Source organism: Thamnophis elegans, chromosome 4, assembly GCF_009769535.1.
Source record: "Thamnophis elegans isolate rThaEle1 chromosome 4, rThaEle1.pri, whole genome shotgun sequence".
NCBI classification, from domain to species: Eukaryota; Metazoa; Chordata; class Lepidosauria; order Squamata; family Colubridae; genus Thamnophis; species Thamnophis elegans.
In genome coordinates, this window is record NC_045544.1 from 118251134 (window position 1) to 118278020 (window position 26887).

General features: G+C 41.0%; 1 protein-coding gene across 4 annotated transcripts; it reads left to right on the plus strand.

Moving 5' to 3' along the window:
• The first annotated feature begins 583 nt into the window (after positions 1-583).
• ABHD11 (abhydrolase domain containing 11) lies at positions 584-23511 on the plus strand. 4 transcript variants are annotated; one of them, XM_032216451.1, is made up of 8 exons: positions 584-791; positions 10030-10153; positions 10341-14638; positions 16738-16873; positions 18269-18442; positions 20095-20265; positions 20573-20754; positions 22471-23511. In XM_032216451.1, the coding sequence occupies exons 3-8, from the start codon at positions 14517-14519 to the stop codon at positions 22613-22615; spliced, it is 930 nt and encodes a 309-aa protein (XP_032072342.1). In that variant the 5' UTR covers positions 584-791; positions 10030-10153; positions 10341-14516; the 3' UTR covers positions 22616-23511. The 4 variants fall into 4 exon arrangements, with proteins under 4 accessions (XP_032072342.1, XP_032072344.1, XP_032072343.1 ...); XM_032216453.1 differs by having other exon boundaries at positions 10341-10444; positions 18265-18442; XM_032216452.1 differs by having other exon boundaries at positions 10341-10444.
• The last annotated feature ends 3376 nt before the right edge of the window (positions 23512-26887 follow it).

Below are 26887 nucleotides of genomic sequence, written 5' to 3' on the forward strand. Positions count from 1 at the left end.
AGGTGGGTAAAATGAGGACCCAGATTGTTGGGGGCAATATGCTGACTCTCTGTAAACCGCTTAGAGAGGCCTGAAAGGCCTATGAAGCGGTATATAAGTCTACTGCTATTGCTATTGCTATAAAAATTTCATCTCCAGACACCATTGTCCTTAAACATCATTTCCCCATCTTCCTTTCCAAGATGATACAGCAAGATGGCACTTGCTGGCAACGGGCTATGGGTGGGTGGGATTTTATTGTACATAGCTGAGGGTAAGCATGATTTCCTCTTTTATTTTGTATATATAGTAAGTTACAGTGTGTTTCCTTCTTTGTTCCCCCCAATAAAACTGTTTGAAAAACCAACCAAATCTTGCATACTTAATTATTTGGGAGTTGGCAAATTCCATTCTCCTGGGAACAGTGAGCTGTACTATCGAGTCCCATAGAGATCCATCTTTCTCTGCTGGTGAACATTTTGTTCCCTTTGCTCCACAAGTTAGTTTTGTCATTATTATCTTTCCTCCAATGTTCTCTCCTCCCCCCTCGCCCCGGCAACATAAACAATGCTTTGCTTGTTTTATGAGCACAACCCTGCCAAGAGTCAAGAGACCATTGGGGGCTTGACGGAAGCCAAGTTTTTGTTTAAAAATATGAGCTCAACTCTGAACGTGGCCAACAGCAACGGTCGTGAACATTCTGGAATGGGGAGAAAAATCAGTGTACGGTCTGCACAAACTGCTAGAAATTGATTTTCGTAACATTAGTCTGTACCAGACTGAAAGTACTCCACAAGAGACTGATGAATAAGGTAAAACGGGGAGATTAAGTAGTAAAGATAATGGAATAGAATAGCCGTAGGGGATTTGCTTCTCTTATTTCAAGTCGCTCTAAAAATTGTGTGGAAATACAATGGAAACATTGGATAGAAGATTATATTAATATGCCAGTTAGTTAGTTCAGTTGGTAAGTGACAAGGAAAGTCCGTTTCACACCAAAAATGTAAATTAATCTGCAGAACCCACTGCAGTGGCGGGTTCCTACCGGTTCAGCCGAACCGGTAGTGGTTTGGCGGCTTGGGTCGCTGGAACCGGCAGTGAATCAGGCCTGCTATGCCCCTGAATCGGTTCTCCTACAGTGCCGCCATCTTAACTTTCAGTCCTGTACATGCGCATAACAATTTTCATTGCAGAAATGTAATTTTTTTTCATTTTTAAACATTGTGCGCATGCACAGACCTATTTATGTGCAAATGTGCCTGCGCAGCTCACGTCTAACATGTGTGTGAGTGAAGCGTGCGTAGGCACACAATTTTTTTGCATGCACTGAACTGCCAGTAATGTCGGCAGCAACCCAAACCTGACCCACTGCCACAAGATCCAGAGATGGCCAGCAAAATGACTTTAACAAAGGCTTGATAAAGCATGGAGAATGAAAAGCGAGCATTGTCCATGAAAGTTAAATCCAGGCACAGAGCAAACTGGCTATCTAAAATAGTGGAAGCAGACACCAGTTAAAAAAAGCCATCATGGCCCAGCTCACAAGTGCATTTAGAATAGAATGAGCTAGAAGGGACCTTGGAGGTCTTCTAGTCCAGTCCCCGGCTCAAGCAGGAGAACCTATATCATTTTAGATAGGTGACTGTCTTGACTCTTCTTAAAAACCTCCAGTGATGGAGTACTCATGATTTCTGAAGCTGTTCCATTGATTAATTGTCCTCACTGTTAGGAAGTTTCTCCTTAATTTCAGGTTGCTTCTCTCTTTGATTAGTTCCCAACCATTGTTTCTTGTCCTGCCCTCTGGTGCTTAAATACATTTAATTAAATGAGGCCAGTTTTGTCTAATCAGGCCAAATATATTCTTCTAAAAGCAGTTATTTAATGAGATTCAGAAATAATATATTCAATTAGACCAGCATTTCTTAATCTTAGTAACTTTAAGATATGTCGCCTGCAACTCCCAGAATTCCCCAGCCAACATAGCTGGGATTCTGGGGATTGATGTCCACCTATCTTAAAGTTGTCTTGGTTGACGATGCCTGAATGTAGATGAGGGGTGTCCAGTCATGGTTGGGTGGGAAATTCTGGGAGGTGAAGTCCACAAGTCTTAAAGTTGCTAAGGTTGGACACCCCTGATGTAGACTAAAATGCCCGTATATGGAGAAGGCACTTGGATTTATCACAAGCTTCAGCTCAGGTTATTCTCTTACAATGTGTATAAGCTCTTTGACCTTCACACAAGCATCTGAGTTCCAAAGAAACATCTCCCCTCCCTTTGGCCTTTGCACCCAGTGGGGTGACCTGAGTCAGAAGAATCCCTCACCCCAGGTCAAACCATATCACTTGTTACTGAAGTATGATCAGAAGCGAGCAGGAAAACTGGCTACATTAGGCAGGAAAGCAAAATGGGAGACAAATATAACAGACAGACAGACACACACACACACACACACACACACACAAACACACACACACACAATCACTGAGCTGATGGTTTGGATTTCATCTCTGAATGAGAACTTCTGTTCTACCTATGTGGGGTAGAAACACATACGTAGTCCTCTCCTTTCTAAGGCAGTGGCTCTTCAACTGTTTGATCCAATTACCCATTTTTTTTTGTACTCAAACAACATCATTACCCCCCCCCTCAATAAAAACACCCAACATTGTTTTAATTTATACAAGTATCTCTGTATCAGCAATCACAAACTGGATTCTCAACTCACAAATAAGCAATTGTAAAGTGCTCCATTACCCTCAGGATATGCTTGAATTGCTCCCACCTCTCCAGGATAATTATTCCCCAGTTTAAGAACCACTGATTTACATCATATTCATTCCAGGACTTTCTTATACTATATTTAAAAAACAAACAAGCAAACAAATCCAAACTACAGTACCTTATGAAATTTAATCCAGAACTTTATTGCTTATTAAGAAAAGGTTCCAAGGCATAAGAATTGTTCTTATGTTTGGATTGGAAACCTATCTCCCATCTCGCAATTTATAAGCTGCTTGCGTTGTTTATTTATTTATGAAATAAATTTATATCACTGCCCATTTCACACTGGGCGATTGACAATATTTAAAAAATCCACCACATAATAAAAACTGATTTTAAAAAATCTCACCTCACCTCACCTAGCAGCAAGTACATGATCAACTCAGTCCTTGATCAGCTCCTTCTCCATTTGTGTCCCCAAGCTTCCTAACAAATCCATGTTTTAGGGGGCTTTTGGCAAAGCAACAGGGTGGAGATTAACCATGCCTTCGAGGGAGGGATGATGTGCCACAGAGAAAGAGTCACCACTAAGAAGGCTGTTTTTCGTATATGTCCCACTAGATATACAGTACATTCCTAATCAATGGGACCCGTAACGTATATTGCCTTCCCATCCTAGCAAACCGGGTGGATGTAATACAGATAATCCTCAACGTATGACCACAATTGAGCCTGGAATTTATGTTGCTAAGTGAGAAATTTGTTAAGTGACTTTTGCCCCTTTTTACGACTTTCCTTGCCACGTTCGTTAAGTGAATCACTGCAGTTGTTAAGTTAGTAACACGGTTGTTAAGGGAATCTGGTTTCCCCATTGACTCTGCTGGTCAGGAAAGTTGCAAAAGGTGGTCCCGTGACGCTGGGGTGCTCATATCATAAATATGAGTCAATTGCCAAGCGTTTCAATTCTGATCACGTGACCATGGGGATACCGCCGAGGTCATAAGTGTGAAAAATGGTCATAGGTCACCATTTTTAGTGCAGGGGTAACTTCAAGCCGAATTGCTGTAAGTCGAGAACTACCTGTAGGAGAGGCATGGTTCTCGATAACCTTGGCATGCTCAGAAGCGTTCTTCAATGTATAGTTACTTTACAAGGGCCATTTGCTCTGCTGAGAACGCTCCCAAGAGCAAGTGACCAGTGTTTTCAACTCAGGCGTGAACGGGGTTTTGGTTTCTTCTTAACCTGCAGAGAGTGGCTCAAACCTGTTTTCTTTCATTCCCTCATGAGAAAAGTTTAGATCTCCAGCGGCTTCTCACTTGCTTGTTCTCAGGCAGGATTGGATTGAGCAAGCTTCTGTTTATTTTCTCCTGTTCCTGGTTTTAGAGAGAGTAACACACAATCCACACCCTTCTGCTTGGCTGGGTTTACCGGCTGTAGATGAAGAATGAAACAAACACTGCAAACTGCAGAGGCTGGGGAAGAAATAGAGACGTTTCAGAGGGCAAGATTACCACAGGAAAGGCAGCAGAAGAAAACGTCTTTCTTATCCCAATACACTTGGTGGAATTGTTTTGCCCCCATTATCTTGGAATAGCATTCCCAAATCTGGTTGCTCCAGTCCAGACATATTGGCACTGAGATTCCCAGTTACCATTTTAGCAGTGTCTTCCACCACCATCCCCTCTTAATTAAATGCTTCCAATCTTTCCTTTGGTACTAAGCCAAACTTTAATCACTTTTATTATCTACCATTTCGTGGATAGCAACAAGCAAACACGATAAATAAATGCTTAGCACTACATAAAGAATTGATTTCATGTTATTTTTGAAGCAAGATCTTGGCATATATTCAGCTCATTTGCATCTCAACATTCCCACTTCATTTTTAGAAATGAAGACCGGACTGGTTCTTTTATCCTCTGCTGTGCACAGGATTATAGTCTATCTCACCAGCACTGGCTCTTTGATATGTGTATTCTGTATGAACGTGTTAAGCAATACAGAATATGAGAATTGGAAGGGATCTCTGTCCCAATCTCAAGGACCTTGGAGGTCTTCTAGTCCAACCCGCTGCCTAGGCAGGAAACCCTATACCGTTTGAGACAAATAGTTGACCAATCTCTTCTTTAAAACTTCCAGTGTTGGAGCATTCACAACTTCTGAAGGCAAGTTGTTCCACTGATTAATTGTTCTGTCAGGAAATTTCTCCATAGTTCTAGGTTACTTCTCTCCTTAATTAGTTTCCATCCATTGCTTCTTGTCCTGCCTTCAGTAAGGCATTGGAACCCTGGTATCAGGTCACCCCGGCCCTTCTTTTCATTAAACAAGACCAATTTCAGCAACCGTTCTTTGTATGTTTTAGCCTCCAGTCGCCTAATAATCTTTGTTGCTCTTCTCTGCACTCTTTCTAAAATCTCCACATCTTTTCTACATCGTGGCAACCAAAGCTGGGCGCAGTATTCCAAGTTGGCCTTACTAAGGCATTATAAAGTGGTATTAACACTTCACATGATCTTGATTCTATCCTTCTGTTAATCAGTCCTTGGGGGGTTTTTTTGGTAGCTGCAGCACATTGCTGGTTCATATTTAAGTGATTGTCCACTAGGATTCCAAGGTCCCTCTCACAGTTATTACTATTGAGCCAGGTATCACCTATACTCTACCTGTCTATTTGATTTTTTTCTTGCCTAAATGTAGAATCTTACTTTTTCACCATTGAATTTCATTTTGTTAAATAGTGCCCAATGTTCAAGTCTGCCAAGACCTTTCTGGATCCTTTGGAGTGTGGACTATTTCTGCTAGCTTGCTGTCGCCTGCAAATTTGATGAGTTCCCCATCTATCCCCTCATCCAAATCAAGCAAGAATAATAGGATACCCTAATTTGATGTCTTCCATTTTGTTCTAAAATTGGAACCTGCCTTTTTGTACTTTCCAGGTAGTCCTTGCCTTACTACAGGTAGTCCTTGACTTACTACAGGTAGTTCTTGACTTACTACTACAGAATTACAGTTGTAAGTCATGCCATACCACACCCAAATGTACAACCTTTTTTTTGCAGAAGTCATTAAGCAAAAGTCATGATTATAAAGTGTACACTGCAGTCATAAAGTGAACCTAGTGTTTGCAATGAGCATTCTTCACCAGAAACAGAAGTAAATGCTACTTATCAGCAAATAAATTCTAAATCACAGTTATATAGCAATAGCAATAGCAATAGCAGTTCGACTTATATACCGCTTCATAGGGCTTTCAGCCCTCTCTAAGCGGTTTACAGAGTGAGCATATCGCCCCCACAGTCTGGGTCCTCATTTCACCCACCTCGGAAGGATGGAAGGCTGAGTCAACCCTGAGCCGGTAAGATTTGAACCGCCGAACTGCAGCTAACAGTCAGCTGAAGTGGCCTGCAGTACTGCACTCTAACCACTGTGCCATCTCGGCTCATATGATGGTGGGATGCTGCAAACAGACACAAATGCAGGCCCCAGCCATTGGAATTTTGAATATGGGTCATGAGTATCTTTTGGGGAGTCTGTTGTAAGTTGAGGACTACCTTTACTGTGAATCCATTATTATGCACCCTACATTCTGGAATAACAGAGAACAGGTCTTGACTTTCTTCTATGTGGCATTCGTTTTATTTGTACTTATTTGTACAATTATTTCCAATTATTTGTAGAGCAATATATCCAACCTCAGTCTTTCCTTATTGTTACAAGAAAGCTTCTTCAATTTCTTGCAGTAAGCTTTAGCTTTTAGTGCCTGGCCATCGTTGCTGCCAGCCTCTTAATCCTTCTTAGAGTATCCTGCCCAAAATTAACAAATTATTTGAAGGTGGCAATAGGAGAAACTGTTTAATATCAAAAGAAGCTAAAATATTGCTTTCTGGGATATGGAAATCATACATTCATTTGCCTTTTTTCTGTAGCCCCTTACACTTCTGATGGGTATTCTGTTTGCAATATCTGGAAGCCAATTTATTAAAGGTTTAAAAAAAACATTAAATCATTTATTATAATATATATTTGTTTGTTTTATCAACAAGAATAAAATGCAGAACAACAACAAAAGACCATACATCCAACCCTAACAACAAAAAAGAAAAAAAATGTGTGCAAAAAGGGGAAGAAAGGACATAAATAATAAATAAATTACCGTATATACTCGAGTATAGGCGACCCGAATATAAGCCGAGGCACCTAATTTTACCACAAAAAACTGGAAAAGTTATTGACTCGAGTATAAGCCTAGGGTGGGAAATGCAGCAGCTACCGGTAAATTTCAAAAATAAAAATAGATACCAATAATGTTTTGAATATTTATTTCAAAGAAAACAGTAAACTAGCGGTGTATTCAATGAAATACTTCACTCACCTCATGATGCTGATGTCCCGCTGTGATGATGATGTCCATGCAGCCGCGGGAGCGATGTCCCGCCTCCTATGACACACGGCACAGTGATTCCTATCATTGGATCACTGTACCAGAGGAGGTGGGACATCGCTATGTGGCTGCTTGCCATAACAAGGAGGAGGTGGGACATCGTTGCAGAGCGGCAGGAGGGGGAGGAAGGGGAATCGTTAAGACAGCCCTGCATACATTAGAACGTGAGGAGGGGGGATGGTGCGGTGCGCGCTGCGCGGCAAACTGACACAGAGGGAGGGGAAACTCACAGGGGCACTGGGCCATTCACGAGTGTCACCCAGCGGCATGGCCCCGCCCCTTTTTCTCCTCCATTTCGGGCAAATTTTTCACTGACTCGAGTATAAGCCGAGGCGGCTTTTTTCAGCCCAAAAAGTGGGCTGAAAAACTAGGCTTATACTCGAGTATATACAGTAACATTAAACATAAATAATCCATCCATCAAAGAGGTAGCGTCATAACGATAGATTTTGTTTTTAAAGAAGCTTCCCACCCTATGCAAAATAATCTGCATTCTTTCAAATTGCAACCTCCTTGCCAGCAGGGTAACAAGATGGGGGCTGCAGAGCCGAGGTGGTGCAGTGGTTAAATGCAGCACTGCAGGCTACTTCAGCTGATTGCAGTTCTGCAGTTCAAATCTCACCGGCTCAGGGTTGACTCAGCCTTCCATCCTTCCGAGGTGGGTAAAATGAGGACCCGGATTGTTGTTGGGGGCGATATGCTGACTCTGTAAAACCGCTTAGAGAAGGCTGAAAGCCCTATGAAGCGGTATATAAGTCTAACTGCTGCTGCTATTGCTAATGAGATTGAAGCTCCAGCAGTTTTTTAGGACATCACTAGGGCATTAAAAAAAATGTAGATATTTGTTCACATTGTTGCAATCATCATCTTGAGTTTTTAAATTGTATTTTGGGATTACCAATATAAAGGATGGAGTTATGCTTAAGAAATTTTCTTGGATGAGACTTGGGCAAGTCTATCATTCAGCCTGTTCACCCACATATTGTGTGTTAGTAGCGTTATTGTAGTTGATGGATTATTAAAGATTCTTATAAAGATACTTGATGAGGCATGATGGTGAACCTGAGGCATGCAGAGCCCAGTGGTTTTCAATATTTTTTAGAACCTCTTCTATAGGTGTGGCCTGCCCTGTGGGAGTGGCTTGTCAGCCATGTGACTGGGTGGGAGTGGCTTGCCAGCCATGTGACCGAGTGGGAGTGGCTTGGCGCTTAGCAACCCAAATGTTGGCTCAGAAACTCTGGCATTGAAGTGTGCAAGTCTTAAAGCTGTCAAGTTACAAGACCCTTGCACCCCTAACCCTTTAGAAAAAAAACCAGGGATGTTCAAACTTGACAGCTTTAAGGCTTGTGGACTTCAACTCCCAAAATTCCTCCTCTCGCTCTTCACCTTGATGATGTGCGGACGGGCGGGGGGAGGGAGCTGGAACCGGTTCTAAACGCCACTGTAGATTTGTGAAACCTCTTCTATAGAAGAGGTTAGAACTGGCAGGAACCCACCCCTGGCAGAGCCCTCTCTCCTGGCACACACACCATCACCCCAGGTCAGTGGTGTTGCTTTCATGAGCTTGTTTTTCTGCAAACAACGAAACAGAAACTCACGAAAGAAAAAGATCTTACCTCTTGCTGCACTGTCGGGGTTGAGATGCCCCGCCTCCTGCCGGCCAGCTGGTCTTCAGGTGTTCTCTGTTGCGCATGTCCGTGGATGCGCACATTTGCACATATCCACGTACATGCATGTTCGCGCATGCGCACAAACCTTTTAGTTTGGGCATGTACCCATGAGCGTTTGGGCACTCAGTGCCTAAAGATTCGCCATCCCTGCTCTAGATCCTGCTTACATTTTTAATATCTTTACAGAAGAATCAAAACCAAAGTTGATTTAATACTGATGTATTTGTTCCTTGTTTGTAAGGGATTCCCAAATCTGCATCCTTCCCAAGTTTCAAACACTTTGGCAGGTCACAGGAATTGCAGAAAGGGGAAGAGAAATGTTAGGGAAATTCTTCTGCTTACTATAAAACGTTTTATTTGCTCTCATATCAAACATTGTTCTAAAAGGCCCCACCTTTGTCATAAAATGTTTTATCTACAGTTAACATCAGCAACTAAAGCCAATTAAAAAAGGCATCAATTGCGGTTCCAACCGAAGAGTTTTCTTAAAGATCCAAAACAAAGCAAAAACAGAAACTTCAAACCTTTCCATGTGCAGAAACAAGCTTAGATCAGTGGTGTCAAACTTGATTTCATTGAGGGCCGCATCAAGACTGTGTTTGACCTTGAGGGGCGGAGTGGGCGTGGCTAGAGAGGGCGTGGCCAGCTTAATGTCACTTGTGTTGGGGATGCCTGTGGTGGCCTGAGAGCTCTGTCAGAGAAAACCCAAGCTCAGTTTTCAGCTGCAACAGCCTCCTGCAACCCTCTGCCAGCGAAGCCGGAGCTCGGGAGGGCTCTCCTGAACTCCGTTTTCACTAGCAGAGGTACTGCGAGCCAGTCCTTCACTGTTTCCAGGGTGGCCCTCTAGGCCAGATCTAAATACCCCTTGGGCCGGTTTGACACTCCTGGCGTAGATGGACAGAGTACAATGATGGCTCCCACGTCTTCTGGAACAAAAGGGGATGGCGGGGTGGGATAGGAGGAGGCAGCAGAAAAAGAGAGAATGATGTCAAAGAAACAGCAAGGTTGAGCAGAGAGCTTCTATGATTACTGGCAACTTACGTTCCACTTAATGAGGCATGCAAATTTATTGTGGTTATACTTAACTCTGGGATTAGGATACCAATGAGATGACCTCTCTCTGAAAATTATTTTCTGAGAATTTCCCTAAAAATACTATTTTCAATACTTCCTGGAGAGTATTCTGTGAAATAGCCTCTTCCTGTCCCTGTCTGCAGACTATCTACGGAATAGAATCACTGAAGTGATTTCAGGTGGTAATGTGGAGCTGCCCCAATATATCTAGGATTAAAGAAGAACAGCAACGGGCTTCCAACTACAAGTTTACTAATTTCTCAAAAGGTACAAATAAACCATTCTGGATTTTACCCTCTCCCTCTGAATCTCCAAATCCTGTGTGGACATGTCCATGACCCTTTCCCAATGACAAATTGCTGTGTTAAACTCTTTCTCATTTTTACTATGTTCTTTTTTTGTAATGACTGGTTAAGGACCATAATAAAAAAAAATATGATATTTTATTTGACAGGTCTATGACATGATCAGAAGCGCAGTTCAACTCAAGGATAACTTTACCTTGGATGTCCTTCTTTCATAATAATGTATGCATTAACAGTTGAATTTTCTCACAAGGTAATTTTCCATGAAATGTTTTTGATAGTGTGGTTTCAAAAGCACCACAAACTAGATGGCTAATTTTGGGAGTTCACTTTCTGCTTAGATGTAGCACATAGAACGTGCTCTAAGACTTTCAAGTTTTTCCCCCCAACCTAATGCTTTCCAGATACATTCAGATTACAACCTACAAAATTCCTAGTACTGTACACTCTTGCCCAATTTATTGCTTTTTAGGGGGGTGAAAAATGCTGGTTATCAAGAGCCAATAAATGGGAGGATCAGCTATCAGTTGAGCCAGGAGGAACCTGTTCTGGGGCACGTAACTCTGTTCAGTTGCTAATTGCACTTAAGAAAGGATAGGTGGCAACCAGTTAGAAGTGGTGGAGTCTGTCCTCACCAGGACAACTGACTGTTCTATACAGCTCACTTCAGCACAAAGAATACGTTTGTGATTGCCACACTCGGTTGGAGCACATGACCGATACCAGGACAGATGGAAGATACTTGGCCTCAAGCCAACTTGCCGCCTGGCTGTAGTTTAACTCTTCACCAGTCTTCAAAGGCAGCAGTTCTAATAAGGAACAATGGTGTGTGAGGACTGGGAAGGAACACAGGTCTCTGGATCTCTTGGATGAGGAAGGTCTTCCATGTTTTCGTCACTATCTTCTGTTGAAGTTTGTGACAGGATCTTCATCATACCAAAGAGCAAAGAGCTATTTTCCAGGTTGTGGGTGGCTTTTCTTTTTTGACCTGTGAATCAGATAGCAACTAAACAAGAACAGAATGAGTCTGAAGATTAATGATCAGTAGTTCTGCAGTCATGTATAGTAGTTGTTGGAGTTCCAGATATTTATTATTACTTATTATTTGTTAATGTCACAGTCCTGTGGTAAAAAATAAAATGGGTATATGAATTGGGGAAAACATGTATGCTATTATGGAATCTCTTGGTTGCACAGAATAGATGTGGTTTCAGAAGTCACATTCACATGTTCAGAGGCAACTCTATTATCACTATTATCTAATTAAGTTCACACCACACACAAAAATCAGATTAACAAACTGTAAGTGCTGCATTCACATGGCACATGAGGCAAACCACTTAAGGTTCAACAGGATTGCTTGGCTAACATAACATGCTAAGGCAGTGGCTGAATGTCCACAAAACACTGACCTGTAAATTATCTAATTTAATTTTAACCTACTTTAGCAGGTTGTATGAACCAGGCAGGTTCTGTAAGCTTTCCACAGAAAAATGATTTAGGGAGGAAATTTTAAAGCTTTGCTGTGGAAGGAGCTGATAAGTTACAGAGAGACTAAAAAAATATTACACACTCTTATCAATCAGCTTCCACAGCACCACAATATAAATTGGGCCAGTAAAATGTGTGAAAATATAATGTACAGCAAAACAGCTGATTTATGAAAATGAGCAAATAATAATTCTATAGGACAGGAGAAGAAATGTGTGTTTATTCTTTCTCATATTTTCAGACTCCAAAGACTGCAGAAGGCATTCCATTATACATATAAATAAAAGGAGGTATTAAACTCAATAGAAGCTTAGTTCAATCTGTACCATTGAATTCTGATGGTTGATTGCTGCAATCATGGGAGGTCATAAAGCCAAAAAAAGCAAGGTGCCTACATGTAATGTATGAGTTTCAGACTACTGAGGGAGGTAACTCCATACCTGGATTAGACAGAGATCTAACCATTTTAATGCAGTCCTTACAATGTTTATAAGTCAGCCAAATCCTTCCAATAAACTTGCAAATAATAATGACCATTCCAAATACTGTGCATTCTCACTGCACAAGTAGTTCCATTCCAAGTAAGGTACTGATGGACAAATCCCTATGTTTTTACAGTTTTTGAAGCAGTTTTCCACTTTTCTTGTTCTAAGATTGATTTCCCAGTCTAGTCTACACTTTTAAGATTTTCTGGTGGTCTCAAATTCTTATACTAATCAAATCCCATCTTGCTTAGCTCAGGCAATAATTGGATGTGTGCTGCCACCTGCTGAGAAAAGCTCTTAGTATCCTGTTTATAACTCCCTCCTGAATTAAAAAGAGGGAAATAGAAATGAAAATTAGGATTACCACACCCTTAAAGAGTATAAAATTGTACCTCTGATTTATATTGTAAGTGCTACATGAAAATGGTAACACAGAGAATCCTGCTACTTTGACAATATGTTTTATTTGTGAAATAAGTGGCATTAGCTACTATCTATTAGCTATTTCTTTCTTTGAGAAAGAAAGTCAGTTTAATTCCATATATTATTGTCAACCGCTTTGTGTATAGAAAGGCAGAAGCAGGAAGAATTTTCTGGTTTTTCCCTCATGCAGGAAATGACTAATGATTAAAATAAAGTGGCCTCTGGCTTGCCTGAAAGCTATTAATATTTATTATACTACTAATCCAGTCAATAATTAAAATCCTCTGGGTGAACTAAGAGTTAGTAAAAACATTTTTATATTTTATGTATATTAAATACACAGTAAATAGCATCACAGACATCTTAAAGCCTGCATTCATTTTTATGAATATGGATTGGTCTTGCAATGCTGAACAAAACAGTCAATACTCAAATGATTTCCTTTACTAGAACATCTTCTAGAGATAATGGTGAATGAAAGGGCTAAGGGAAGAGCTTTGAACAATCACATTTGATTTTTGGGGGGGGGTATTTTCCTAGAACAGTGGTTCTCAAACATTTTGGTCTTAGTGTTAGCATTAAATGGAATTTTAGACTTCATTATTCGCCTTTTAATAAAGATGATATTAGCATTTTAGCATGGCATCCAAATTCCTTTTTGAAGTTCAGGAAAACATGTTTTCCTTTTAACTGAAGTTATTTCTTTTTCAGCAACTAAACAATAGGGAGCATAATTTGGAGATCTTTGAATACAGCCACTTCTCAACTTACAACTGTAAGGAATAAGATTAAGTCACTATAGTTGTAAGTCATCATGACTGGAAGTAATTTTCCTGTAACCAGGATCTAGAGCAGGGATGGCGATTCTTTTAGGCACTGAGTGCCCAAACGCTCATGGGTACATGAGGAACATGTTGGACATTAAGTAAACATTGCAATTGGTAAACAAACATGCTGGTTTCATCTAAATGGGCATATTTTGCAGGAAACTGACAAAAAAACCACCACAAATTGTGTTCACATGACCATGCCACAAACAGTCATAAAACTGACCCGTCTGACATGCACTCATCAAACATTAAGTGAGACTTAACTGTGTATACATGTAACTATATTAAGAAACATACTAATTGGACTGGAAGAGGGTGACAAAACCTATTAATTTGCTATTTGAGGAATATTTTATAGGATCACAGTTTTTTATTGTTTAATTCTGAGGTTTAATAAATATCTTACTATTTGATTTGTTGCTTTCTGGCACATTTTATACCCCATAAAAAGGTTTGATAACCCCTCCCCCATAGATGTTTGTTTGTTTGTTTGTTGTTTTTGCCTGAATTATTTGGTCATTTGTATTTTCATAAGAGACTTTTGAGAACTACTGGGGATAAACATGAGATTGGGAAATTGAGTATCTTGCGGAACAGAGCAATGGCATCGCACGTCAGGACCGCGGATATATTTGCCTGCAATCAATAGGCAGGGATGTTTCCTATAGGCTTCATCTGACTTGTGGGGAATCATTTTTGCTATCCATCATAACGTTTTCTGGGATATTTTATATGTATCTTACAAGTTTTATTTGAAAAAAATGTTTTGTGCAATTCCGAAACTTGGCTTTACAGTATTAGCAACTAAACACGAAAAGGGATATTCGTGGCTCCCTCTGCTGACAGATAAACGGCAGTGGGCGTGTCCCACAAAGCCGGAAGGGAAAAGTATTACTTTCTTCTATGGCGGAGGTGAGGAACGGTAGGGCCCTTTTACGACTTGTGGACTTCAACTCCCAGAATTCCTGAGCCAGCATGGAACTCACCCGTTCTATGGCATCGGTACCTTAGCAACCGACCCGGAAGTAGATCTGTGGCTATGTCCCTTCACTAATTTTAGTCTCTTTGTCACCTTGGTGACCGCTACGCCCGGCCAATGATGCTTCGCGCTCTTGGCTTTCCGCCTTCTCCTTTTCGCTGGCCGCGAGCCCAAACACTCCGATGTCGCCTCAGTATCACAGCCCGGGAAAGAAGGGGTTTCGCCAGCCGCGCCACCATGTAAGAGCTCGGGAAGGGAAGGGAACTTGCAAAGGGGAGAGCGAACCTCCTGGAAAAGCCTGGCAGGTGCATGAAGCTTTTCTGTTTCCGGTTATGTCAGGATCATGGACCGGATGTAGTCATCATAGAGGTAGAAAAGACAGGCTGTAGACCAGTGTTTTCCAACCTTGGCAACTTGAAGATGTCCGGATTTCAACCCCCAGAATGCTGGCTGGGGAATTCTGGGAATTGAAGTCCAGACATCTTCAAGTTGCCAAGGTTGAGAAATACTGCTGTAATTATACATTAAAATGATGGCATCCCAATAGTCTTCCCTTTTTCGGCTGTCAGCTGTGATGGGGCAGCAGAAATGGTCTCCTTGAAAGTCAGGCCAAGCCTGACCTAGGCAAAGGAGAAAAGAGCACCCCATATTATTGCCATAAGCCCCCTCATATCCTGGTCCCCGCATCGGAGCAAAGGGGGATGCTGGTTTTGGATAAAGGTGGCTTGTTGGAGTCCTGTAAACTAATCCTACGCCACAGTTAACAAGTCAGCATATTTTCGTTTCCAGTTGTAAAACAGTGTTTCGTATCAACCTAATATTTAAAGCAGGTCAGCTTCAAATGGCATCTCAAGGAAAAGTTAGACATGGAAGTGGATATATGAATACAATTAGTATAAACAACATTTTTAAGATTTACTAACAATGCCATATTGCTGTTATTACAAACATTGGTGTTTAGTTATAGTTATTTTCTTCTATTGTTCTTACATATAATAGTTTGACAGTTCAATATGATGATGTCTGATCTGTGTCAACAGGAGAAAGCGATGCATCTTTTATAACTGCTTTTGTTTGATCCTAGAGTCTCCTTATACTTTTAGGGAGGCTTTTAGAGATTGTTCCTTAAAATGAAATTTGGTGCCCTTTTACCTGGAATTTGTGCAATGCCCCGCTGTTTCCTGTCTGAAATACCTGTATAATGGTTATCAATTTGGTTGTAAAAACCTATAAAATCACTACCGGTAGATGGCAGCATACAGATGCAGAATATTTTCAGAAGATTCTGTTTTTAAAATGCTATTTATTGATTCCTTTGAAATGGATTTATGTTGATAGTAAGCTGCCTCAGAGACTCCTGAGAGCATCAGTAACCAAAATCTTGTTTATGGTTTACTTATTCTATCTTACTGGTCCTTATAGAAACTTTTAATTTTGCAAAGAAACCCACAAGCAGGGAACAAGTAAAATGACTTTTTTTTTTTAACAAGAGAAGGTGGAGAAGGTGAAGATGAAGAAGGTGAAGAACCTTCCTGGAGATTCTTTTTAGCTAATAGTCATTCATAAATCTGTCCTTACATTAATTTGTGTTTATAAACTGATGAAAGAAATGTCCTTCTGGGTTCGGCTCCAAGTGGGGAAAAAGACACTAGAGACATGGAGGCTGCTTGGAAAGATGGTTTATTGGTGGACAGGACCACATGGCTTGAGTCCTGAACAGAAAAGGTGATCACATGCTTCAATGTTGGTGAAGAAAAGAGAAGGAAGGACTGAGATGCTGAATCCCTGGTTTGATCTTGAGCTTGTATTCTGATTGGTTGTCAGACTCCCATGGGGCCATGCAGGGGCAACTCTCTAGGCTGTGTTTTGAATCCAGGTTTGGTTGAGTTCTCAGATGCCATGTGGGGAGTTGGGTAAAGGGCCAATATTATCCTGCCTTAATCCCTTCCCCCTGGAGCTGAAGTGGAGGTCTTTATTATGTAAAGGGACTAGCTTGGCCTTCTTAATGGCCCATTGACAAGGTGGGGATGGGCAGGAAGCTACAGGCAGCTATTCTGTCTTTTAAAACATGTTTCTTTCTTTTCACATCCAGAGAAATATTCTGCCTTTTCAATATTTCCTAGGATATTTCATTTTTCTGGGAGAGGGCTGGGTGATAACTTCCTACAAAACCTTGCAAATCTTGCTACCATGAAAAAATTATGTCCATGGGATTGCAACAAGGAGGGTTTCTACATATCTCTGTTACTATCTGCCACTTTGTGGTCATCCACATTTTTGCAGTCCGGGCCTGCTAGCCTAACCATCAACTTGATCATGAATTTTGTTTCATTTATAGGCCAGTGCCTCTATCCTATGCCATTTTTGATGGACCCTCATCAGAACCTCCACTTGTTTTCCTGCACGGGCTGTTTGGAAGCAAATCCAATTTTTCATCCCTTGCAAAAAAGCTAGTGCTCCAAACTGGTCGAAAGGTGGGTAAAAGGTGTATGGTCAGCCAGAAAGGAGTTGCTACTGATTTGCAAGTCAGTTGCTGCCAAAAATGAGCCGTTTTTATGTTGAATACTGTAGTCAGAAGTTCTTTTGCAGGATTTTGTATAACTGAACAGAATGTTCTGAAATATTTTTCAGTCTGTCTCAGGTGAGCCATAGATTTTTATGTTTTTTATGCAGCTCTACACTCAATACAACAGAGAGTCTTTGTTCTTTCTACTATCTCTTGCTGCAGCTTCATCATCTCTACTGTCTCATAAACAACCTCAAAACATTCAGACAGGATTAAGATAGTGTTGCAAAGAAGAACAAGGGGAGTACATGTATATAAGAGAAGGAGGACGTTAATCAAAAACAAGGTGTTGAACCACAAGTCATTAGCTAAATGAGAAAGTAGAATTGGTCTTATCTGAACTAAGAGTCCTCTAGATTTCTCTCATTAGATTTCATGCTCTGAGACAGTGGGTACAAAAATGTGAGTTTTGTGGATAATATCAGAAAGATTACAATAGTGTATAATGCATCAAAACTGAATCTTTCTGGCTAGCAAAATGAGTGGCGTATAAATTTAATAAAGAAATAAAAATGAATAAAACAGAAGAAATGCAACTTTTTAAAAATTTTCAATTTGTTCTGCTTTTTACAACACTGAATCTGCAGGTTATTCTGCTGATTTGTTTAATTTGGTGCCCTTAATACAAATCTTATGCAATGCTTTTTTTTTCCTGAAGTCTGCAAATTTAGCTAAGATATATCTTTTCCCATGATTCAAAATGAATTCAGATTGGGCTGGAATTAAAGCCCAAAGCTCTAAATTAATTGCTTTTTTTAAATCTTGGTTGGTTTTTGTCTCTCTCTGTGTCTTGCATAGTTTTAATATAAATATATTAATTATATAATATAATTGTATATATAAACTATGCAAGAGAAATAGAGAAGAAAAGCAAACCTATTAAACCTATTAGAAAATCAACCTATTAAAAGGAGCTAAATTCCCCCTACAAGGCCTGGTTTGCAGATTTGAAGAACTTCTTTGATCCAGAGCTTTTCCTGAATCTCTATGGGATGGAAATAATAATTAAGCTTTTCTGCATCTTAGTCAAATGTATGTATTGCAACAATTTCTGAGCTGGTCAGACCTGGTAATAATCATCTATGCAATTGTGACATTGTGTTTAAACTACTAGATTGCACAACTGTGCACTAAATGAGGCTACCTTTGAAGAATCTCCAGGTTACTGGAAAATTCAACAGCTAGACTGTTCCTTGGTAGATCATCATAATTTCATCGTGTCTGTTTGAAATATAGTTCTGGTCATTAAGTAAGGTCTTATCTTTGCCAACCTGCTGGCTTCCCTCTTCTCTTGCCCAGATAGGCTCTAACAGTAGATGCCCGCAACCATGGGGATAGTTCCCACAGCCCCATCATGACCTATGAAGCAATGAGTGCTGACATCCATCTCTTTCTGAACCAGCTGCATCTCAGTAGGTGTGTGTTAATTGGCCACAGCATGGGCGGCAAGACAGCTATGGTATTCGCACTACAATGGGTGAGCACCTCTGACTAGTTTTTTCTTCTGGTATTTTACTGCTGACATTGGAGTGCTATAGCCTTTTAGACAAAAGGGGAGTTGATTATTGAGAGAGCAGGAAAAGTAGATGCATAGGACGTAGAAATACTTTATTACTAGAAATTTGTGTATGGGAATGAAGGGGGAACATAAAGTTTGCATCCATTGCAATTAAAAGATTTGTACATAATAGATAACTGTCAAGGCGGCCTCCCTCAGTAACCAAGAAAGAAACCACTCAACCCCATTTTGCAGAATTAAGAGTACTTTTACTGGTCATGAATAGATAGCAGCTAGGCAAAGCAAGATCTAAGGCAAAAGCGCACGTAATCATAGATATCAATATGTGACCCAACCCCCTCCCCCTGGTAACCCCATCCCATAGTCCAATCCGCACATCCCACAGGTGTCATGTGGGAGGCATCTTCAAAAAGCATCATCAGGTTGGTGTGCCGGACAGTTGGCCTTGGCGGCAAATCCTCTATCTGCAGCATGCGCAGTAGATGGTGAGAACAACTCCCTTTTAACAGTCACTCCTGCAATGAATACTTCCCCACCCAAATACCATGCCCTCCCCTCTCCGTTTCAATGGCAGCCGAAAGCAAGCAGCAAAGCAGAGGCTGACAATAACATTGATAGATGATAGATGGAGGAGTGGTGAGTGGATGGATGGATGGCGCTTTAGGGAATCCTGTCATACAGTATTGTGAACAGAAATATAACAGTTTATAATTTCTATGGCTAGCTAATATAAAAACAAATTGATAGAACAAATTGATCTGGAGTTGCCACTTAAAACACAAATCTGCAGATTCAGATTATCATATTCCCAACACTCTGAAGAACTAGCGCTCTAGACAAGTCTATAATACTGAGAAAGGTGAGAAGAAAAGGAAGATGATGACATTGGAAACCATTGGAAAACCTGAAGGGCCAGTTTGGAGACAAATGATATATTATCTCATTTTGCATAATTTATGGTTTTACAGTTCTCTCTCTGTGTCTATTTTGTCTCAAGACACAGCACACAAAAGGAGCTTTAAAAAACATTTCCTCTATTCTTTTTTTTTTTTTAATTAGCTACAAAATCCCAGGCTTAAACAGTTGTACAAGTTCAGGACACACAAACCGACAAGAACTGAAGTACCTCAAAATGTACATACTGTATTTCAAATTAACAAGGACAGCCAACATCTAATTTTCTGGGATGGTGAAGGTAACAGTATTATAAAATTTGAAACAACTGTGAATTCATAACAGACTTGTAGCCAGTTTTACAATTTTTAAGTAGTTTTTCACATTTACTTTTTTAGTCCCTACACTTAGTTTGAAGAGCACGATACAAAATAGGACCCATTCTCCTGTGGAAGAGGGGATAGAGGACATAAATTGTAGTCACAGATAAGGTTTTAAATCTCTTTTTTTTCCCCGGAAACACAATTGTCGTCTTCTTACAATGTCTGTGATGGAAACTGAAAGAGAATAACAATTCTTGTCTGAAACACTGAATCTGTCCCTGGCTTAGAATCCTTTTTAGAGTCTAGGCTAAGGATTAGTGTGACAGCTCTTTCAGCCATTGATTCCTGTGACTTTCTTCCCACTCACCCCATCCCCAATCTGTTCCTTTGCAGCCAGAACTGGTGGAGCGCTTAGTGTGTGTTGACATCAGTCCTAGCCAAACAAAAGATATCAGTGGCTTTCAGAATTTCATTGCTGCTATGAAAGCAGTGGATATCCCTAAAGGTATTCCCCGTTCCACTGCACGCCGTATGGCCGAAGAACAACTGCGCCCGACTATTCAGGTAAAGCGTTTCTATCAAAGAGCACAAGTTACGTATTTCAGATCCAAACTACTTCAACTCTCTAAGTGAGGCGTGCAAAAGTGTGGGACAAGAAACAGTGTGGTATTTTTTTAAAAAAAATAGAATATATCATTCTTCAGAGCTGGACATGTATTGCAGTCTGATCATATTAAAAGGAAAAAACGTAAATTGGTTTACCAGATTCAGCTTTATGTGGATGTGCTCACACAAAATTACATGCCCAAAGATTATTTTCACATTTAAGCCATCATCCCAGTACTTTTACTTTATTTTTTTTTCTGCGCAGGAGCCAACCATCCTCTATTTTCTACTTACCAACCTAGTGAATGCTGAGGACCAATTTGTATGGCGTGTGAATCTGGAGGCCATTTCACAGCATCTGAATGACCTCATGAGTTTTCCTGACTCCCAGACATCTTATCTAGGGCCTGCTCTCTTTCTTGGGGGTTCCAAATCTGGTTATATTAGGTAAGAGACTTGGAGCATCATTTAAAAATAATATCTGCAGAGTGGCAGCCTGAAGTCTTTTTATATTGCATATCAAACAATTTCCAGTAAACAGTAGGCTGTAATCTACATCTCCCAAATGGTAAATTTCTCTTGGTGAGTGTCTGCAGGGGATGCTTTTGACCATAGGCATGATTTATTCTGAATTGTATTTTGTACAGCTAGACCAAATATATTTGGAAGTTTAGATCTGGTAGATGTTTCTACCGTAGTCTTGCTATTTAGCTTTGGCTTTCAGAATGGTCTACCATTTCTCCTTGCTTTTTAGAGCTAACTGAAATCCTTCGGTGGTTCTCCTCCTACCTCTCGGACAGGTCGCAGTCGGTGTTGGTTGGAGGGCAGAGGTCGACCCCTAGGCCCCTCAATTATGGGGTGCCGCAGGGCTCGGTCCTGTCCCCCCTCCTATTTAACATCTACATGAAGCCGCTGGGTGAGATCATACGCCAGCACGGGATTAAATACCATCAATATGTGGACGATACACAATTGTATCTGTCCGCCCTGTGCCAACTCAGTGAAGCGGTAGAAGTGATGTGCCAGTGCCTGGAGGCTGTCAGGGTCTGGATGGGAACGAACAAGCTTGCGCTCAATCCCGACAAGACTGAGTGGCTATTGATGCTCCCTCCCAAAGATTGGCTAACTATTCCATCTCTCAGGCTGGGGGGTGAAATTATACGCCCCTCAGAGAGGGCCCACAATTTGGGAGTCCTCCTGGATCCACAGCTGACGCTAGAACATCATTTGTTGGCTGTGACCAGGGGGGTCTTTGCCCAGGTTCGCCTGGTGTACCAATTGCGACCCTACCTGGACCGGGAGGCACTTCAGATAGTCACTCGCGCCCTCGTCACCTCAAGACTGGATTATTGTAATGCACTCTACATGGGGCTGCCCTTGAAGAGTGTTCAAAGACTTCAGCTAGTCCAGAATACAGCCACGCGAGCGATTGTCGGTGCACCTAGGTACACACACGTTACACCTATCCTCCGCGAGCTGCACTGGCTGCCCATTGGTCTCCAGACACGCTTCAAGGTGCTAGTCGTTACTTATAAAGCCCTGCATTGCATCGGACCTGGGTACCTGAGAGACCACCTCCTGCCAATTACCTCCCAAAGACCGATTCGATCGCACAGGCTTGGCCTTCTCCAGATTCCATCTGCCAGCCAATGTTGGCTGGCGACCCCCCTGGGGGAGGGCCTTCTCTGTTGCTGCTCCAACCCTCTGGAACGAGCTCCCTGTGGAGATCCGGACCCTTACTACCCTCCCGGCCTTCCGTAAAGCTACTAAGTCCTGGCTGTTCCGGCAGGCTGGGGGCTGTTGACGTATCCGGCCCCACTTCAATTGTGAATGTTGCTGTATTTTTAAATTGTTGTATTGTCTTGTACTGTCTTATTTATCCCCTCTCCCTGTTTTATTGTAAGCCACCCGGAGTCCTTCGGGAGTGGGCGGCATACAAAACCAATAAAACTAAAACTAAACTAAACTAAACTAAACTAAAACTTTTTCACTGAGGTTTTTTTTTACTGCTTTTTAGTTTCTCTCCTTCATAAACAACTAGTTACCTTTATTTTATATAGTACAAACAAGTCATTTTATTATTATATTATATTGATTGACATAATTTATATACTCCATAAAGTTCTTACTGCAATTTTTCCTATTTCCTTCCCTTTTCTGCAGTTCCAATAATTACCCTGAGATCAAACGGCTGTTTCCTGATGCTGAAGTCCAACATATTCCTGATGCAGGGCACTGGGTTCATGCAGATCAACCCCAAGAATTCATCACTGCCATTTGTGACTTCATTGAACTCCATCCACTCTAGGATTTCTGAACAGATCCACACAAACTACCCTATCAAGGTTGGAAGTTTTCTCGTTGGACTTAGTGTTGTTATGTGGCTCGTGGACTGATTTCAAAAGCTCCATGCAAGTGATCCATTCAGAGTTTTGGTCAAATTGTCAGTCCCTTCCCTGGTGATCTGCTGCTTGGAAGAGTTAGAAGTGGGAGTTAGAGAATGAGAGAGAAGAGAGATGTTAGAAAAAAGGAGCGTCAGAAAGCAAAACTGAGGAGTCTTATTCACTTTCATCTCCGGCTCAACCAGAACGTTTGCTCCAGTTATGCCAGTCATTCAATGCAGACTCCAAGAACGTAGCCCTAATGGAATATGCTCTCAGGTTTCCCACTTCTGACCTCAATGAGCAGATAGATATTCAGACACTCGGAATCTTACCCATTTATTCAACTAGATAGCATACGATAAATAAGATAATTTACTTGTGGTTAACAGGGAACTCTGGTCTATGTATATATATATGTTTATTTATTTAATAACCTTACAAAAAAATATATTGGTAAGCATCATGTTGACAATTCATTGTTGAGATGAGAAATAGATTTCACCTCCAGTGTTTCTTAATTGTTCAGCCAGCCCCCAATCTATAATTCTTGATGACACCAGACCTATAATCCAGGACACAATGCTTCCTTAGACAATTTACATAGTAAAAAATGAGCAGCTGTTTTTGAACCAAGAAACCCAAATGGGGCTAACTTGCAGACTTAATGCAAAATCCAGGATCTATGACTCCCATGGAATTGAAACATGGTAAATTTTATAAAACAAATTATGATTAAAATTATATAGGTCAGCAATGGGAAACCTTTTTTGGCTTACGTGCCATAAGTGGGGGGAGCGCAGGGGGGGTTGTGTGCAGGCGTGCCGCACCCATAATGCAATGTGTGATCCCCCAGTGCGCATGCGCGCACTACAGGCACTCCCCCCCCCCATTTTGCATGCTTTTTTTGCCCTCCCTAGGCTCCAGAGGCTTTAGGGAGCCTGGGAAGGGCGAAAACAGCCTCCCCCCGCCCCGCCGGAAGCCCTCTGGAGGCTTCAGGGACCTTAAGGAGGCTTCCCTGAAGCCTCCTGAGCAGTCAAAATGACTCTCTGAGCAAACCGGAAGTCAGTTCCTGAACTTCCAGTTTGTCCGTAGGACCGGGTTTTTTGCGCTTCAGAGGCTTCAGGGAAGCTCCTGAAGTCTCCGGAGGGCCTCCGGGGGGGAGCATGGAGGCTGTTTTTGCCCTCCCCAGGCTCCTATAAAGCCTCTGGAGCCTGGGGAGGGTGAAAAATGGGTTTCAAAAAGGGTGAACTCAGCTGGCCAGCACGCGCAGGCATGCCCTGACTAATGGTTCCGCGTGCCACTTGTGGCACGCGTGCCATAGGTTCGCCATCACTGATATAGGTAGTCCTTTACTTAAAATCATTTAGTGACGGTTCAAAATTACAATATTGCTGAAAAAATGGCTTATAACCATTTTCACAAATGGGAACATTTTGGGGGAACAAACTTAAAAATGACAAAAAAGAAATCCAGTATTTAATACTACATATAATTACGGTGGCAAGGATTGCCTTTGCCCAGAAATGGAAAAACAAATTAATTCCAAGCAATGATGAAATAATAAGAAAGGTTATGGATTATGCTGAAATGGATAAACTAACTAAAGAAATCCAGGGAAAAGAAGAATCAGCATTCTATCAGATATGGGATAAATGGTATAGGTGGATGGAGGAAAGAAACAAGAATCAATGAAGGAATATAACAAAACTCAAAAAAATAATAGTTATGAGTAAAATAAGAGGGTTAAAAATGGTGAAATCCAAATGAAATACAATAGAAGGGGAAATAATATAAGGTGAGCGGTATCAATTGATGATTGTTATTAGAAAGAACAGGAAGCTCCTGTTCGTATTGTATAAATATGGTGTACGTCTAAGTTTTGTGTGTGTGTATTTTACATGTTTGTTAATAAAAAATAAAAAATAAATAAAAAAACAATTTTCACAATTAGAACTGTTGCAGCATTCCCATGGCCACATAATCAAAATTTGGACGCTTGGCAACTGACTCATATTTATGACAGTTGCAGTGTCCCGGGGTCATGTGATTACTTTTTGCGACTTTCTGACAAGTAAAGCCAATGGGGAAGCCAGATTTACTTTACAAGTGTATTACTAACTTAACAACAGCAGTGGTTCATTTAACAACTGAGGCCGGAAAGATTGTAAAATGGAGCAAAGCTCAACTGTCTTGCTTAGCAACATAAATTTTAGGCTCAATTGTGGACGTATTTCAAGGACTACCTGTAATGCAACATGTCATTAAACATCTCCTGTGCTGCGGTTTGACCATACTATAGAGTTCAACGTGGACTATTCCAAAGGCAGATACATCTCTGAAAGTATCCCAACCTTTCCAGGGAAGACAGAATATTAGAAGCTTCGTCATTGTTGAAGACGCAATGAATTTGCAATGAAAATATCTCTGAAAGGATGACCCCCAGTGGGATCAGAGGTTGTCTTGTACTTTAAAAAGTGATGGATCCAAAGTACTTTAAAAAGTGATGGATCCAAAGTACTAACTACCCAGTCGTTATCAACTCTTTAAGTTGCTGATGGTCCTTGAAGGTGAAGGAAAGAAAACGGATCAGTTTCAGCTATATATATATATATTGCTATCATTTGGATTATTTAGTATTTAAATGAGTTATTTACTTAATGCCTATTTTTGTGCTAGTTGTAATTGAATGCCAGTTTTAAAAGGAGATATCTAAATTAATCCATGGCAAGGAGGTTGTGAGCATTTGGCATGCTCAGTATTTGTGATACAATATTTGATAACGTGTGACAGTATTTGTGATATTCGTGAATTGTTATTCTGTTACAGCATGACTCCTGCCGTCTCCTGTGCTCAATTGTACCCATCTCCTGTAGTCTTTTCCAGCAATTTGCAGATTGCCCAGCTTTTTTAGTAGAATTTAAACCAATGTAAGGTTAAAAAATGTTTCCCATCTCAGTCTTGGCAACCAGCAGGATTGTGTTTAAATGGCTTCATGCATTTTGCGGAATTATTACTAATGTTGTTATCACTAAATCTTTTTCCTGTATTTTTACATATAACTCAATGTGGCAAATGTAGATAATACAGGTGCTCCACAGTTTATGGCCTTAGATTAGTGACCATTCAAAATTACAAGAGATCCTGAAAACCTGGTTTGGAAATTCTGACATGCCCCCTGCAGTCACAAGACCATATTTTGAACACTGAGCAGTTGGCCCCCATTTACAACTTTTGGCAGCTTTCCATGGTTGCATGACTGCACTTTATGATGTTTTCCCCACAAGCCTGCAATACATCAACTTTCCAAACAAAACATGTATAGTGAACAATGGATTTGCTTAACGACTCCCACATTAACTTAATGGCTGCCTCAAAAAAGATCATAAAATTGGATTCAGCCAAACCTTACAACTGAAGTTATGGGTTCAATTATGGTCATAAACAGAGGACTACCTATACAATATTCCTGCCACCTATTTTCCCCAAGAACCCTGTGAGGTGGCTGGGCTGACGAGCGTGACCAACCCAAAGTCACCCAGGTGCTTTTCATGCCCAAGAGAGGCTTAGGACCCACAGTGTTCTGGGTTCTAGCCCAGCACCTTCAATATACCAAACTGGCATAGTGCAAAATCTCTGTCCAGTGAAGTGAATCCCACCATTCTTTGCAAACAGTGATCCCTTTAGACCTCAGCAAGAAGAAAGCAAAGTCCTATTCCATTTGAGGGAAGAGTATAAACAAATAAACATCTTGTTTAGGCAGTATCACTCTCTTTAAGAAGTACTTGTATGAGTTCAGTCCCCCAGAACATATCAAAATACTAGAAATAGAATTTTTCCTGATTGCTACTGAAGGGACATAATAATAGTAGAATAGGTAGAATTACTGGGACATAATAATAACTTGCTATTTCGCCTCTGTAAGAATTGCTTTGCTCCTGTAAGAATTAGAATTGCCTCTGCCATTTGCTTCTACCAGTGATCTAACTCCTGCCATCTTGTTTTTTTGTATAACTTGGAGCCTGATAACATATCTGAAACAAGAAGCAGGGTATGTCACAACTTGGCAGAGTTACATCGGACAAATACCTATGTTCCTAAGCACCCAGCCCCCCTGTTCCTTGCTGCACAGCGAAGGCAGGGCTACAAGGAGGGCGAGGGCGGGGGGCAGAATTGGGTACTAAGCTGATGTCTCTGAA